The sequence below is a fragment of the Canis aureus genome, chromosome 7, assembly GCF_053574225.1.
Source record: "Canis aureus isolate CA01 chromosome 7, VMU_Caureus_v.1.0, whole genome shotgun sequence".
NCBI classification, from domain to species: Eukaryota; Metazoa; Chordata; class Mammalia; order Carnivora; family Canidae; genus Canis; species Canis aureus.
The window spans coordinates 50837050-50852604 of NC_135617.1; the positions used below are offsets into that span (position 1 = coordinate 50837050).

Below are 15555 nucleotides of genomic sequence, written 5' to 3' on the forward strand. Positions count from 1 at the left end.
AAGAAAGTCAGCCTGTCCTTTAAGCTTTGAAGCCAGGCATTGACTTTTCTTCTCTAGCTATGAAAGTCCTAGATGGCATCTCCTTTCAATATAAGGCCAAAATAAGGCTGTTTCATTGAAAATCTGCTGTTTAGTGTAGCCACCTTCATAAATTAGCTAGATCTTCTGAAAAATTCACTGCATCTTCTATATCAGCACTTCCTGCTTCACCTTGTACATTGATGTAGAATTGGCTTCTTTCCTTAAACTTCATGAACCAACCTCTGCTAGCTTCAGACTTCTTTTCTGAAGAATCCTCGCTTCTCTCAGCATTAGGAGAACCAAAGAGAGTTAGGGTCTTGCTCTGGATTAGGCTTTTGGCTTAAGGGAATGTTGTGACTGGCTTGATTTTCTAGGCCACAAAATCTTTCTCTATAACTCAATAAGGTTGCTTTGTTTTCTTATCATAAGTGTATTCACTGAATTAGCACTTTTAATTTCCTTCAAGAACTTTTCCTTTGCCTTCAATTACAACCTATTTGGTGCAAGAGACTTTTCAGCCTACCTTGGCTTTTGACGTGCCTTCCTTATTAGGCTTCATTATTTCTAGCTTTGGTTTAAAGTGAGAGATGTGCAACTCTTCCTTTCACTTGAATACCTAGAGGCCAGTGGTGCAGTCATATCACATACAACATTTATTGATTAAGTTCACCATCTTATTTTAGTATGGTTTGTGGTGTCCCAAAACAATTACAAAAATAACATCAAAGGTCACTGATCATATAGATAATTATAGTAAATATAATAATAATAATGAAAGAATTTGAAAAAATATTGTGAGAATTATCAAAATGTTACACAAACACACAGAGTGTACAAATACTATTGGAAAAATGATACAGTACACTTGCTCAATGCGTGGTGGCCACAAGCCTATAGTTTGTAAAAAACACAATATCTATGAAGCACAATAAAATGCAATTAAATGAGGTATGCCTATAGCCATCAACCATTCTGCTTTTCACTTTTAGTATAGCATTCAATAAATTATGAGATATTCAATACTTTATTATAAAATACACTTTGTGTTAGATGATTTTTCCCAATTGTAGGCTACTGTAAGTGTTCTAAGCACATTTAAGACGGGCTAGGCTAAGCTTTGATGTTTGCTAGATTAGATATATCAAATACAATTTTGAATTAGGGTATTTTCAACTAATGATTGAAGTTGTAAGTTGTTTCCCTTCTTAAGAGCTAAGAAATCCTTACTAGAAGTCTCCAAGAAGACCTCCTCTTAAATCCCATTGACCTTAATTACTTCCATGCCCCTTCTTAATAAATCAATGACAGTAGGTTCCAATAACACTAGGAACCAGGATGCATAAGTTTTAATTTTGAAAGCAAAATTTTGGGTATTTCTTTTCTTTGGTAAAAACAAAACATAAAACACTAAGGGGCGGGGCTAGACGTTAGTAGGAAGGAAACATGCGTCAGATCACAAATGGTGTTAACATTGCAGGAAGACTGTGTTGGGGAAACCTCCATCTAAATGAGCATTTGGAGTTGCAAAAACCAGCATGTCAGCACCATATAGAAGCCCAATCTTGCATGATTCTGTGAAAGAAATAACACAGGTAGCTAGAGTAATCATCTCACCAGATCACATTCCTAGAACTGGGGCGCCTGACCATGGGACCATGGGACAACCCAGAGAACCTCGTTGACCCAAAAATAAGATAGGGAGTCAAGATATTCTGAATAAGAGAAAGATAGGATGAGATGAAGGGGATGAAGTTCGTTCTACAAACTTAAGAGGCCTGGTTTGAGTGATACTGTCAATCCTCATTACTCATTTCAGCAGCCAAAGAGGAGTTCAGACATTTTTGAGGAAAGCACCCCAATCTCAGTATTTCCTACAGTGCAGAGCTCAAGGCATAGACCCCACTTGCTCAAGGATAAGGAGAGTACTATGGATCTGAGTTGGTTCAGACAGCGAGAGAGAATGGTTCTAGTCAAAAGGCTAACTTGCAACAGTTCAGGGAAGAGGCCATGAGATTTCATTATGAATATAAACTACCGTCTAATCATAGCTACGTAGAACTCTGAATGGCAGCTTCTAAAGCCAAACCTAAACTCCATAGCTCAAGACCATGATTTGGAGTGTTTTTTTCCATGAGTACAGGATGGGAGGTAGGGGAGACTATGTCAGAGGTTTACCATTCTGGCAGGAAAAGAGTTATCTGAAGCCTTTATTTCTTGCATCTGTACAAAGACTTACATATATCATCTCACTGGTGTTCACTGGTCTACCCTGAAATATTTCATAGGAGGCTTAGATTATTCTACAGACATCAAAATGAAAAGAAAAAAAAGAGTGCTTATAATTCAGCTGCTAGTGATGAAGTATAGGAGTATATCTGTGTGTGTGTGTGTGTGTGTGTGTGTATACATGTGAGGAAAAGAAAGTGTGTGTGTGTGTGTGTGTGTGTGTGTGTGTATGTGTGTACTGAGAAGTAAGTTTAGAAGCACTTAGAGATGGGGGAATATGACTGGATTAAATATTACTCATTTGACAGCTCATCTGCCTTTGTTCCCTTGCCCAGGCTACTCCTTTCCCTGAATCTGGTGAAGGTGCTAACAGGTCATGACACTGCCAGAGCCCCAGTCATGAGATGACTGCCTAACCAGCTCTCATACCCTAAGAGATGGCTGGAAAGTGTTTGCCAGGAATATCTTCAATGAGCTTGTGTCTGGCTGGCCTTGAAGAGAAGAAAAGCTCTCCTTGTAGGAAATATCTGAAACTCATTCTCCGAGGCAGTTCAACAAAGCAGAAGCTTATCAAGTGAACAAAACACATTTTCTTAGTAAAGTTCTGGCTCCAAGCATAAATGGAAGTAGGACGCAAACTGAAAGGACCCGTTTAGTCAGCTACAGGTTTCCATTTATATTTTTTTTATTAATTGTAGAGATAAAGCATTTACTGAAGAAATGGTCTGACATGTAATATTTTTAATAAGCCTAAAAATGTGTCTTGTGAAACAAAAATGACTTTGGGTTTCAGAGTTGATATGCAAACCTTAATTTCACATATTCTTTTCCATTTAAATCCTCTAAAGCAAGTACAACTCTCATGTAGCCAGTCAATAGAAACTGAAAAGTTTTCTGGGCATTTTTCCAGAAATTCAAGTGTATTTTCAATCAACAGCACTTTTCACTGTTTCTCCCAATATTACTACCTACTTCTAAGATAGAGTGGAAAGCACAGGTCACCTTCAACATAGCTTATTATTCAATATGTAATCAGAGTTACATATTGTATGTAGTTAAGACTCCCAAATGGTTCAAGTCTAATGACCCCCCACCCCATTCCTGTATGGGTTGGTGCTGGGCCTTAAAGTCTCCATAGCTGCACCAGAGACAGAATATAGCAAATTTTCTAAATTATAGGTCCACAGCATTAAGGGATGAGCACCTGAGGGAAATATCAGATTAGAGTCCAGGATGTGATTCACACCCAAATTGCTAATCTAAAGGGGGTCTGACAATGAGAGTCTGCACATGTCGGTGACTAAGAGGATTAAGAAGGTGGAAGGTTTGAGGGAAAAGGGGCTGAAGAGCAACTTGTCATGGAAGCCCTGTATCCTTAGATAGAGGATGCCTGAACAGACAACTTCAGAGTAGAAGAACACAATAGTTTTTGGTTCCATTATTATTTTATTTTATTTTTTACTATGGATGGTTCCAATTTGCTTATATTTTGTAATATTTCCACTTGTTTTAAAGGAAGAAAAAGAGAAAAAATTACAGTAGATTTTTAGCTGAATGTTTTGGATGATATATATAATTATTTTACCTCTTGGGAAAGGCTCTGAGGAAAGAAACCACTTTTATAGGGGAAAATAAATAAGCTTGGTGGGGAGAAGATCCAAAAAAGAGATATTAAAATAAGAGGAGAAAAACGAATAAGCAGTCTGAGCATGGAATGGAGCTAAGGAGTCAGAAAACAGGAGAAGGCCCCAAGCTCAAGATAGAAACTGAAGACACCAATTTGGCATTAGTAGTTCATTCCCTTGTAAGAACAAGAAAGTCTAAAATCCAAATTAAATAGCCTGTCATTTGATACCATGTTAAGTGTCCTTGTCTCCCCCATCCCTCAACATCACCCACAAATCTCCAGTAAATGATTTTTGTATACCTTGTTGGAGGAGATTTTAGGTGGACATTATAAAGGAAACTGATTGTAACCCACACTGAAGACACTCTGAGAGTATAGCAGCAAGATAAATAGTAGAGCATAAATATTCCATAGGAGCTGGGAATTTATTCTATAGGAGGTTAGGAAAGAAGTCCCAGAGAATTCACGGGAATCTTGGAGATGGCACTGGATTTCTTTTTGCACATAGGTATGTGTTCAAGCCAGCCTTAACTAGAGGTGGCATTCTATATATAATATTGAGATTGATTTAGCAAATGTGCTCTGAAGTGGTGAATGAATCACACTAGACTTTCTTGACTCTTCAGGGAACTGTGTGGCATAACAGCAGTTTTCAACATCAGAGTGGTAAAGCACTCTAAGAAAAAGGAGTGAAAGACAGCTGGCACACCAGTGAAATACATATAATCTCTAAATCAATCCTATTCTATCATGATGGAGTGCCAAGTGAGGCAGAATTTCTTTAAAAAGAAAAAAAAATACATTAGTTCTCCATAGTTTAAGAAACAAGTCACCTCCAGGCAGATTTTGTTCATTGAAGAATTGCTTGACCATCAAGACTGGCTGAGCTAAGTGGAAGCTAGGTTCCCAAAGGGGGTTCATCATGCATGAAGAAGTCTTTGGGCAAAGGGAACCAGAGCACAATGTCAAGACATGGGCATTCAGATTTCGTACACATAAGACAAGGGCAGACATGAGCTATCAATCTCAAAAATAAAAGCCTCGAAACTATTTGCAGCCCAAGCTGGTGGAGAGGTTTCCCACCTGTTGTGATCTCTATTCAGCAGCTCCTGGTGATGTGCCCTTAAAGAAGGGGATGTGTTTTCTAAGGGAGCATTCTCTAGCATGTAGCAGGAGAAAAATGGAAAAACACTTATACAATATAAAGAAATTTGGAACAAAAAAAGACCAAAATTCAAGTCCAATCCTGCTATATCCTCTCTAGCCTTAAGATTTCATCTCCCTTAGCTTCAACTTACTTCTCAGTATTACTGAGGCAACAATGTTCACCTTGTATGACTTTGGGAATGATTAAATTAAAATGAGGTAAAGTATATACATGAGTCTATCTCTGGTCTTGAGCTTTGCAGGGGCCCATAACAGATGCTAATTCCTTCATTCCTTAGTCTCAATTGGCATGTGGAAGAAAAATTAAAAATGTAAACTATTCCTTTAATCATTCCAATTTCCCATTCTGTATATTTGACTTAGGATCCACTCTAAATTGTTAATATTTATAACCAAAATAATGGCAAATCCTTTTCTCTTCTGCAAAATTCAGTAGTATATTGCCAGTTCTAGATCATTTCTTAGATCTATCATGTACTTAGCATAACTATATTCAGTTAAATTATAATATCATTCACTCTTACTCAATTGATGTAAAAAAAAAACACTTAATATAAGTTCTCTCTTTTTCTCTCCTACCACCAGTAAAGCAAACAATTTTATAACATGCTTATCTTAGCCATAGAGAACATACTCTATTCTTCCTTCTTACCTATTATACTGATCTAAGAATCTACAATTATCCAAAGTTCACCTGCATAGTAGTAACACATAGATTTTATTTAAAAAAACAGATTTATGGGCCCCACTTCACATATTCTAATTCAATAGGTATGGAAAAGGAATAGAAAATGACTTTTTAAAAAACTACCCTCATTCATTCTGATACAAACGGTCGTGGTAACTCTGGAAGAATAAGCTAGGACCGTCAGAGACCCAGGGAGCTGAAATATGCCATGTTTCCCAAATTATTCTGTTCCTCAATTCCAGAGTGTAGAGTTGAATTTCCTAAAACTGCATAATAAATTCACATAATTATTTTAGTTGGAAGGAAACCAAGAGAAGAAAAATGTAGTCTGGCACATATTTTACAAATGAAAAAGCTGAGCCTTATAAAGGTAGACTGATAGGTACCCAAGAAGTCACAGCTAGTTTATCTGCGAAGTTTTTACCTAAGACTGTTCTGTTTTCCTTCCTACATGAGCACAGCAACTCAACATCCACATTTGCAATAAATATAATGTTAAGAATAATTATATATGTGTGTCTTTGTCAAAGATGAAGTCTTCTCTAGACAAGCTTAAGACATTAAAAGCAATTAAATATTATCCATTTAAAATGCACTCTAATACTACAAATAGTGGCTGCTGGAGGTAAATGTAACTTTCAAATAACTTATTTCACATGCTTTTTCATTGTTTTATCAACATGATGAAGTTATTTTTTTTTCCTTTTCCTTCCTGAGGAAAATATAAAACCAACTGGAACTGTAATTTTCAACTTTTATTTTTTGAAACGCTAAAATGTCATACTCTAAAACTCCTATTTATCCCAGGTTAGGGTCTGTCCTTCAACAAAAATTATTGTAGCGGTTCAATACATTTCTGTTTAGAGATTCAGCTCTTTTTCTGCAAGTAAAATCTGTGCTTAGTGGTAGGACTGGAAACTTGGAGGAAAAAGTACATATTTAAGTTTTCTCCCCCTTAGGAAAATCTGGACTTTTAAGTAATACTGTTACTTAAGTAATACTTAAATACAGTTTAAGTAATACTGAACAATTCCAAATAAATCCATTAGAAAATGTTTATAAGAAATTAAGGTGTATTCATTAAAGCATAAAATAAAGTATAAAGAAGAAAAATGGATTTCTGGTCAAATAAATTGAGAATAACATTCTAAAACGTGAGGGGGAAAATAATGTTTAATTTTACAACATACCACAAAAACATAGAAAGCCTCCAACATGTAATATATATTTTAAATACATTCATGGGGTGCTTGGGTGGCTCAGTCAGTTAAGTGTCTGCCTTTGGTTAAGGCCATGATCCCAGAATCCTGGAATTGAACTCTGCATCAAACTCTCTGCTCAGTGGAGAGTTTCCTTCTCTCTGCCCTTCTGCCTCTCTCCTTTTGCCCCCATCACTGCTTGTGCTCTCTTTTTCAAATAAATAAATATATTTTTAAAAATTCAGTAATATTTCCTAATTATTATTCAGTTATTCCAAGGACTCTAGACTTGCTGTAAGCAAAACAATCTCTTCTTCTTACAAATGAAGTTATCCTCTCACACAGTTGATTTAATTTCCTGGAGATAAAGATTCTTTCAAACATGAAAATTGATGGCCTTCCAGTTAAAGAAGGATTTTTATTCTCAGTCCTAACTGCAGAATTTTCTGTTTGTCCAATAAATAAAATTCTGAAAATGTTCCCAAATTACTTAAGCTTTAATTCTTCTTTCTTATACATAACTTCAGAGACCATAAGGAACAATATTCAATAGACTTTCTATTTGTTCCAAACTGAAATATCACAAGAAAATAATAAGTCCTATTAGGTTTACACAATGAAAAGTTAAAAAAAAAAGTTCTATAAAGAAAGATGTCATAACTTTGTAAAGGCTAATGGTCAAACTTTCCAAGAACTACCTGTTTCCTTTCCTCGAGTTGAATTAACTGTGAGACGTGTTCAACCTTGTACTCTTGAACTCCTCATGTAAATGAGCTCCAGCTGCTCATTGCAGTACCAACCAAACTAAAAAGAATCCAACGTTCATCCATGTTCTCCCCACAACCAACATTTAACCTTCCTGAACCCATGCTCTTAAGACTGATTTTTGCTAAGAAACTGAATCAATGAGTTAGACTATCATGTTCAGATGCAGCTTGTTTTGGTAGAAACAACACAGTAGGAAAATTAGAAGACTCTGTTCTTGGTTTATCATTCACTACCTTGGTGACCTCAGTCAAATTACTTATGTGGTTCAAGTTTTTCATCAATGAAATGAAGCCAATTTCTGACAAGTGCATTGAGTTGGAGTATAAAAGTCTCTGAGAATTGGGAAAGTTAAGATGAATAGGACACCATTTCAAAGAAAACTCCCATCTTAGAAGTTGCCTTTAATGATGGTAGGGCCTGTTTCAAAGTTCAGACCTTCAAACGTAGAGAAGAACCCAGGGATATAAGAACCCTAATGTGTTCCTGGTGAGAATAAAAAATGGGTATATCCACTCAAAAGAGCAGTGTTCTGAAAGGATTTAGTCAAATTAAGTACATGTACTCATGAGTAAACAATTCAAATCCTGGGTATATATTCTCCACAGAAATTCTCACAAAGATCAATAAGGGAGCATAGGTAAGGTTGTGCATCACGACTATACCTGTTATAAGAAAACAACTTGAAAGACCACCAATGGACAGGTGCGAAGGTGATATTGATGAAAGCATACCATGTAGCTATAAAGAAATAATCCATTTGACACCTACAGAGCATTGTGAATAGAACTTAAAAACCTGGGTCCCTGGGTGGCTCAGTAGGTTAAGCATCTGACTCTTGATTTTGGCTCAGGTCAGGATCTCAGGGTCATGGGATTGAGCCCCAAGTCGAGCTCCACATCAGCGAGGAGTCTGCTTCAGGTTCTCTCCCTCTCCTCTGCCCCTCCCCCTCCTCACTCTGTCTAAAATAAATAAATCTTTTTTGAAAAACTTAAAAACCATAGTGCTGGGTGAAAAAAAACCAATATCCTTTACATGTCATATATATGCAGACAAAAATAATGCACATCTTCAAAACATAAGTAGAGAATATGCATTAGACACATAGGAATGTGTGCCCAGAGCATGGGAAGGAAAGACAGATATTGTTATAAAAGATAATCAATCATCTAATCAACTTATACATAGAAGGACTTACCCAAACTTATAATGGCAGTCTGCCATGAACTGGGGAGTGTAATTAACTCAACTTTTCATACCCAAGGTCAAAAAAATGAATGAATGAAATGAATGAATGGTTCAATAAATGGCTGGTCTTTGAGTCAGAGTATCTAGATTTGAATTCTGCCTCTACCACTTACTAGCTCGATTTAATCTTTTGGAATCTGTTTTCACAAATATAAAGTAATAAGTATAAGTAATACTTATACTTAATACTTAAGTATAATAATATAATAATATAATACTTAATATAATATAATAATATAATACTTAATATAATAATATAATATTAAGTATAAGTAATACTTATACTTAATACATAAGTATAAGTAATCCCATTACCTACCTTCCAAGCTCATTGTGAGGGTTAGATTCAATTCACAGGAAGGACTTGGTATGAGGCCTGGCATGTGATAACTAATAATCTAAAGTGATGCTTCACACAATTTAGCAGGTTGATAGAGAAATATTTTTTGTCTGGGGGACAGAGATGAGCAGGAGCTTTAATGAGGCTCTGCTTGCTGCTCCTCACACACTAATGGAGAAGATAGGAGAGCTTTATACTTCCAGGTGCTGATCGACGACTGACAATACATCATTCCAAAAATGACATGTGGAGAATGAGAAAAACCAGTTGCTCTTCTGTAGACCACTTTCCCTGCTTTGCTTTGGGCAGGATAATGGGGTGATGAAGCAGTGGTCTGAGAAAGATGTGGCTCAATCAGAGCTAGCTCCAAGGGAGCAAGGATTATGTGCAAGAAGTAAGTAAAGGAGCCATTACCAAGGCTCACCTGCTATCAGGAGCTCACTGTGTAGAATTGCCATGGTTTCCTGATTAGTGTGTATTACCCTAGGCTTCCCAGCTGGACAGAAGGCTATAAAAAGGAAACCCTGTAGACGAGGCTAGGACAGACTACTTGAGATGAAAGAAATAGAACATGGCCAATAGGGTGAGCATTGGTATGCTGGAGGGTGGGCTCTCAGGATTATGATACCAGTGTGGATTTGCTCTGTTGTCTTTACTGCTCATAAGATTATAAGTATGAACTGACTCTGAAGTAGCCTTCACAAGAATCATGTGACAACAAGATGTGAAAAACATCCCAACACCACTATGTTCAATATCACTGGGCTGCCCCCTAGTAAAGTCCTGGTAGTATAGAACCCAAACTGAACAAGAAAACTGTGTGAGTTATGTGAAACACCAACTTTCTCATGTTCAAGATTACCCCAGTGGACCCCTGAATATTAGCATCCCTGAAAGCAGGCAGGGGGCCCATTTTTTTAAAGTTGTTCATTTTCTTTACATGTAAAAAAATAAATACATCAAAGGGGAACTAAAACCTGATTCGGTAATAATGTATGCATTAAATAAAACTGGTGTTGAAAAATAGTCACAATCATTCTTCTATTTACCCATGATTCTTCTTTATTTGGCTGCTAAATTTAGGGACATGTTAGTATTGCTGTCAGCTTAATAGAAGGCATTACAGGCTCTAACAGTGGTGCGAGAAGCTGTAGATAAATCTTTCCTACACTGGGTGTTAGTAGAGTACTGCGGTGTTATATGCCTGCAGGATACTTTTTTTTTCCTTCCATTTCTGCACTGCAGTTGACAAAGGGAACACTCATACTGAAAAAAATCAAACATCCAATCTAGCAAGTGATTAGCACCAGCATTCCAGAAAACTTCAGCGCAGCCTGTGTTTTCAGCTTCTGCTCCAACTTCATTGCTACAAAAAAAATAAATAAATAAATAAATAGATAGATAAATAAATAAATAAATAAATAAATAAATAAATGAAAGAAAATAGTAGTCAGGTCAATGAGATAATTAAAATTTCAGAAATACACCAAAAAATTTATACATTAGCATTCGGGCATAGTCTCATATAAAAAAGTATTTATAGTAGGACATATCTGTTTATTTTTCCCCTCAGGAGCTGTTTTCTTGTTACATAATAGCATAATAAAGACATGCAGCTATATCTTCACATCAGACTCTGATCTCTTGAGAGCTCAGCAGAGCAGCTTTGGCCTCATGCAAGTCGTTATGATGGCTTAGAGGGGCTCATGCCACCTTAAGTAGGTGCAGCATTGCCACATCCCACACATAAGCCCTCATCCGGTTAATCACTTGACTGCTTGTCCCACCCCTTCCTTGTAACACTGATGACTGCGTCATTCCCTAGAATGTAACTTCGCAAACAAGGAGGTAAAGTGGAATGGGACTGGAACATGTTCCAGCTTTTGCAAAATGCAACATTACAAAAGACAGAGACAGCAAATGGACATCCTATTGTTTTTGTCCTTGTTTCATATATTGATTAAATGGCTTTATAATGCTACTGTGTGGCACAGGAATGATTATCATAATTTCTTTATCCATCAATCTCTGCGTGTTCCTATTTGACGGGGTTAGACTCTCTGCAACAGAAGACATCAGCTTAACTGAGTGGATGGGCATTGGTAGGTTATACAAGTCAAGAAAGGAAGTTTAAAAGAAAGTATCGGAGATGAGTGCAGAAAAGAAATTTAGTTCTAAAACATCACTGTGATCAAACAATGTGATGGAATAGCAACAATGGAAGGAAATGACCATAACTTTATACTTCCAGGTGCCAATGGAGCATTCCAATATGGCAGGTGGAGAAGAAAAGAGGTCCGTTGCTCTTCTGTAAGCAAAACTCTCCCATTTTGCCCTGGGATGGATCAGAGGATGATGAAGCAAAGGGTAACTAACGCAGACAGGAAACCTGAGTATGCCATGGCCAAGCAGCTAAGCAGAATTGTGAGACATGGATACATTCTGTATCATTTAAGAGAAACTACATTTGTTAGATGAGAAGGAGGAAGTAAGGGAAAAGCTACTAAAACAAGAGGGTAGCTCCACCATTGCACTGATATGTTCTGGCCACAGAAAACCAGCAGTCATGAAATAAGTAAGCTGTAGCCTGCATCATCTGGGATTCTCTGAAGCTTTAAAATAAAATAAAAAGAGGAAATGACTACATCGCATCTCCTCCTTTTCCTTCTAACAAATGAAAACTACCGTCTGTTTGATTTTCCTGAAAGTACCAACATTTGGTAGCTAATACTATAAGAGATTTAAAGCAATCATCATCCTTTAGCTAATGCTTATGAAGTGTTATGTATTTTATATGCTAAGCACTTGGTATGCATAAATGCAGATCTTCACCATTATCCCTTGATCTCATTTTACAGAGAATGAAATTGAGGCTCAAAAAGATTAAATATCATGCCCAAGGCCACAGCATTTGAAATTAAACCCTAGTCTGTCCAGTGTTGTCTATTTGTTTTTGTTGGTGTAGTCATTAGTTCGTCGTAGCCATATACGAAAACCCAGATTGTGTCTGGCTTGTAAATGATCAATTTTCTGTCATCAGAAGTATTTAAACAGAAGATGTGTAAAGATATAAGTGCAGACAGGATCATACATTCAGTAAAATACTGGACTAAATGTCCTCTGAATCCTTTTTCATATGTAAGATTTATAATTATATAAGTAATTAAGTCAGATTGAGGAGGAATAGGTAGTTCATCCTCTGTTGCCATGCTGGCAGTTCATCCTGAACCCACTGGCAGATCAAAGTAATGTCTGGCATCACAATTCAGCAGCTAGTTTGAAATGACACAGTATGCTGTGACAGGTAGAATCAGGATTTTCAACATTTTATGAAGTTTTTAGTTTCCTTTGCCAATCTCAGTACATAAGCCATTAAATAATGGAAAAAACAAAGGTCTAACATTTCAGAAAGATGAAGTTCATTAAAAAATACATAAATTCTTATGTTTCAGATTAGCCTGCCCCCCACCCCCAGTAGCTAAGGCTCAGGATTTTATCACACTGCCAGTTGAACAACATAATTATTTTGGATATGAGAAAATACCAATAAGAAAGAACATAAGACATTTTTAAAAATCTTAATTTTGAAGGGACTCAAATTCCAATTTTTTTTTTATTTTGGTGAAGTTTGGATAATAAGTAATGTAGTGTTGTGAAACTTTAAGCCAATGTTACAGAAAGCATTTCTTAAAAGAATGTGCTATGTAAAATTTTATTTCCTTTTTATACAAAACCATTCATGTATACTTTTCTCTGCCAAATAAAAGCAAAATGGTCTACATATGTGCCTTATAAGTATGAAACCAGACTTCTTGTATCCTGCAAAAAAGCCATTTCCAGGAAATGTATTCAATATTATTGCTGCATACTTATTGTTTTCTGAAAGATTTCATATATATTTGGGACATTTACATAACTACTAACTTTGGTGTGAAAACACAAGATCTAGCAGCAGAACTCATTTTCCAGAAACCAGAAGATATAAAATGTTCAGTAATAAAGGATCCTATACAGGTAGACCAATAGAGAGAGAATATAGGTATAATGGATACTAGAGAGCAAAATTGAACCTGGGTTCAAAACATTTAACATCTTGATGATCTGAGCTCCAAATAATTATTAGCCCTGATCTTCTTTGGTTTCTCTTGAAAAATTAGCACAAGGAGGAATGTAAGTCCATCTAGTTCCTGACTTTTGCTCAGCTTTACCATGACTCACAATATAAAACCCAACAATAAACTATTGGGATGACTTTAAAGGAGAGAACTCAAACTTGTTGAACCTCCACATCTCCTATAGTCAATTCAAATGTGTCCCTAGAAAAGAAAAATAAATCATATTTGTGCCTTTTTATTGACAACTCAGAGTAAAACTTTCATATTGCAGTTCTGTCCATTGCCAACCAGGTGAAAGAACAAATGGAAATTAAAAAGAAGCTTCATTCTCCTTGTTGAAATAAGGGAAGTTGGGCACCTGTATGGTTCAGTCAGTTAAACATCCACTCTTGGTTTCCACTCAGGTCATGATCTCATGGGTCATGAGATTGAGCCTTGCATTGGCTCCATGCTCAGCAGAGAGTCTACTTGAAGATTCTCTCCTTCTGCTCCTTCCCCTTACCCACCCCCTCTAAAATAAATAAATAAATCTTTTAAAAAATATTTTTATTTATTTATTTGCGAGGGAGTGTGCACAAGAGACAAAGAATACAAATGGGGGGAGGAGCAGAGAGAGAAGAGGCTCTTCACTGGACAAGGAGCTCTATGTGGGGTTTGATTCCAGGACCCCAAGATCATGACCTGAGCCAAAGGCAGATGCTTAACCAACTGAGCCACCCAGGTGCCCCTAAATAAATCTTGAAAAAGAGGAAAGAAAGAAAGAAAGAAAGAAAGAAAGAAAGAAAGAAAGAAAGAAAGAAAGAAAGAAAGAAAGAAAGAAAGAAAGAAAGAAAGAAAGAAAGAAAGAAAGAAAGAAAGAAAGAAAGAAAGAAAGAAAGAAAGAAAGAAAGAAGGAAAGAAAGAAGAAAGAAAAGAAGGGAAGCAATTTCCCTCCCTCCTTTGTATTTACTTTTAAACACTTGTCATTGTAAATACTTTCTCCTCCCTTGGTAATGTGTATGTTCTTCTGATTATTAGACATTTTGTCAGCTTTGAGACTCAGGAATTTCTTAAGGACTTTGAGAACCATTCCTTTGAATGTAAATGTCCAAGTGAGATAGCACCCCTATTTCCTAATTTCTGAAAGAGGGTAAGAGCCTAACTTTAACTGATACTTGGCTCCAAGTTGTAAAACTAACTCCTATCATTATGATATGAAAAGTGTACTTTTGCTTTGTGTAAAGCTGATTAACACAGTTGCCCCAATTGCCAGTGAACTATGTATAATAAAGACTACTGCCAAATCTTCTTACATGTGGATGAATTGAATTATTGCTTATCTTGAGAAACCTCTATATAATGGGTTATATCTGCTTGCTGTATGAAGAATGAGATTTCTTCCTGTCTGTGCAAACTTTGTGTGTTTGTGATGCATATCCTATTCTGGTTTAATGCTTATTTAATAACAAGGTTACAAAGTTGTTTCCTTTCTCTACTATCTTTAAGAAGATGATTTCTGGATTGGCAGAATTTTTTAATTTTTTTAAAAATTTCTCCAAAGCAGGCAAGGGGCTTACAAGCCAAGAAAGTTATCTTGATGGGGTCCAGTGCTACCAAATCTATGGTAGGAATGTCCTTCTCTTTCTCATTGCCTTGTCTACCCGAATGCCTGGGCAGGGTGGCTATCTTCCAGGTGTTCATATTATATGTGTTTATAAGACAAATTTCCTCTGGCTCTCTAGCCAGTTGTCTATGAAAGCATATGAAATTTATTTTAATCAGCAGTTAATAATATCCAGATTCTAAGTTCTTGACTGAGATTACCCTGAACTCAGCAATCCAAGATTTATCAAAGCTTGATTTTGAGAAATAATATTTATGGGAAATTTCCTCAAGGGAACAGAGTGGGCTCATTTCTCTTGATAATTTCATTTTTACCCTTTAATCAAACCAGAAAATGAGAGTGCCTTCCAGGGACAAGACACTTATATTCTCTTCCCTATGTTCTCATCTGGAGAATAAAGATAAAGGAACAAGATGTGTGTCCCCTAAGATTAGAACTTTAAACATCAATCGAGGTTCTGGAATTCAAAATAAAATGAACACAAAATGCTTACATGCACCACGGCAGCAAATCAGTCGTAGTCACCTTGCTAGCACTATTGTTATCTGGCCAACTC

At 36.4% G+C, this 15555-nt stretch overlaps 1 protein-coding gene across 18 annotated transcripts in view; it reads right to left on the reverse strand.

Annotated features, from left to right (window-relative positions):
* Positions 1 to 10317: 10317 nt before the first annotated feature.
* Positions 10318 to 15555, reverse strand: part of MLIP (muscular LMNA interacting protein) — a 256011-nt gene continuing 250773 nt past the window's right edge. For all 18 annotated transcript variants that reach the window (XM_077903611.1, XM_077903598.1, XM_077903604.1 and 15 more), the window contains one exon: positions 10318 to 10647. In XM_077903611.1, the coding sequence (XP_077759737.1) occupies positions 10642 to 10647 (6 nt within the window). In that variant the 3' untranslated portion in view covers positions 10318 to 10641. The remainder of the gene's footprint in view (positions 10648 to 15555) is intronic.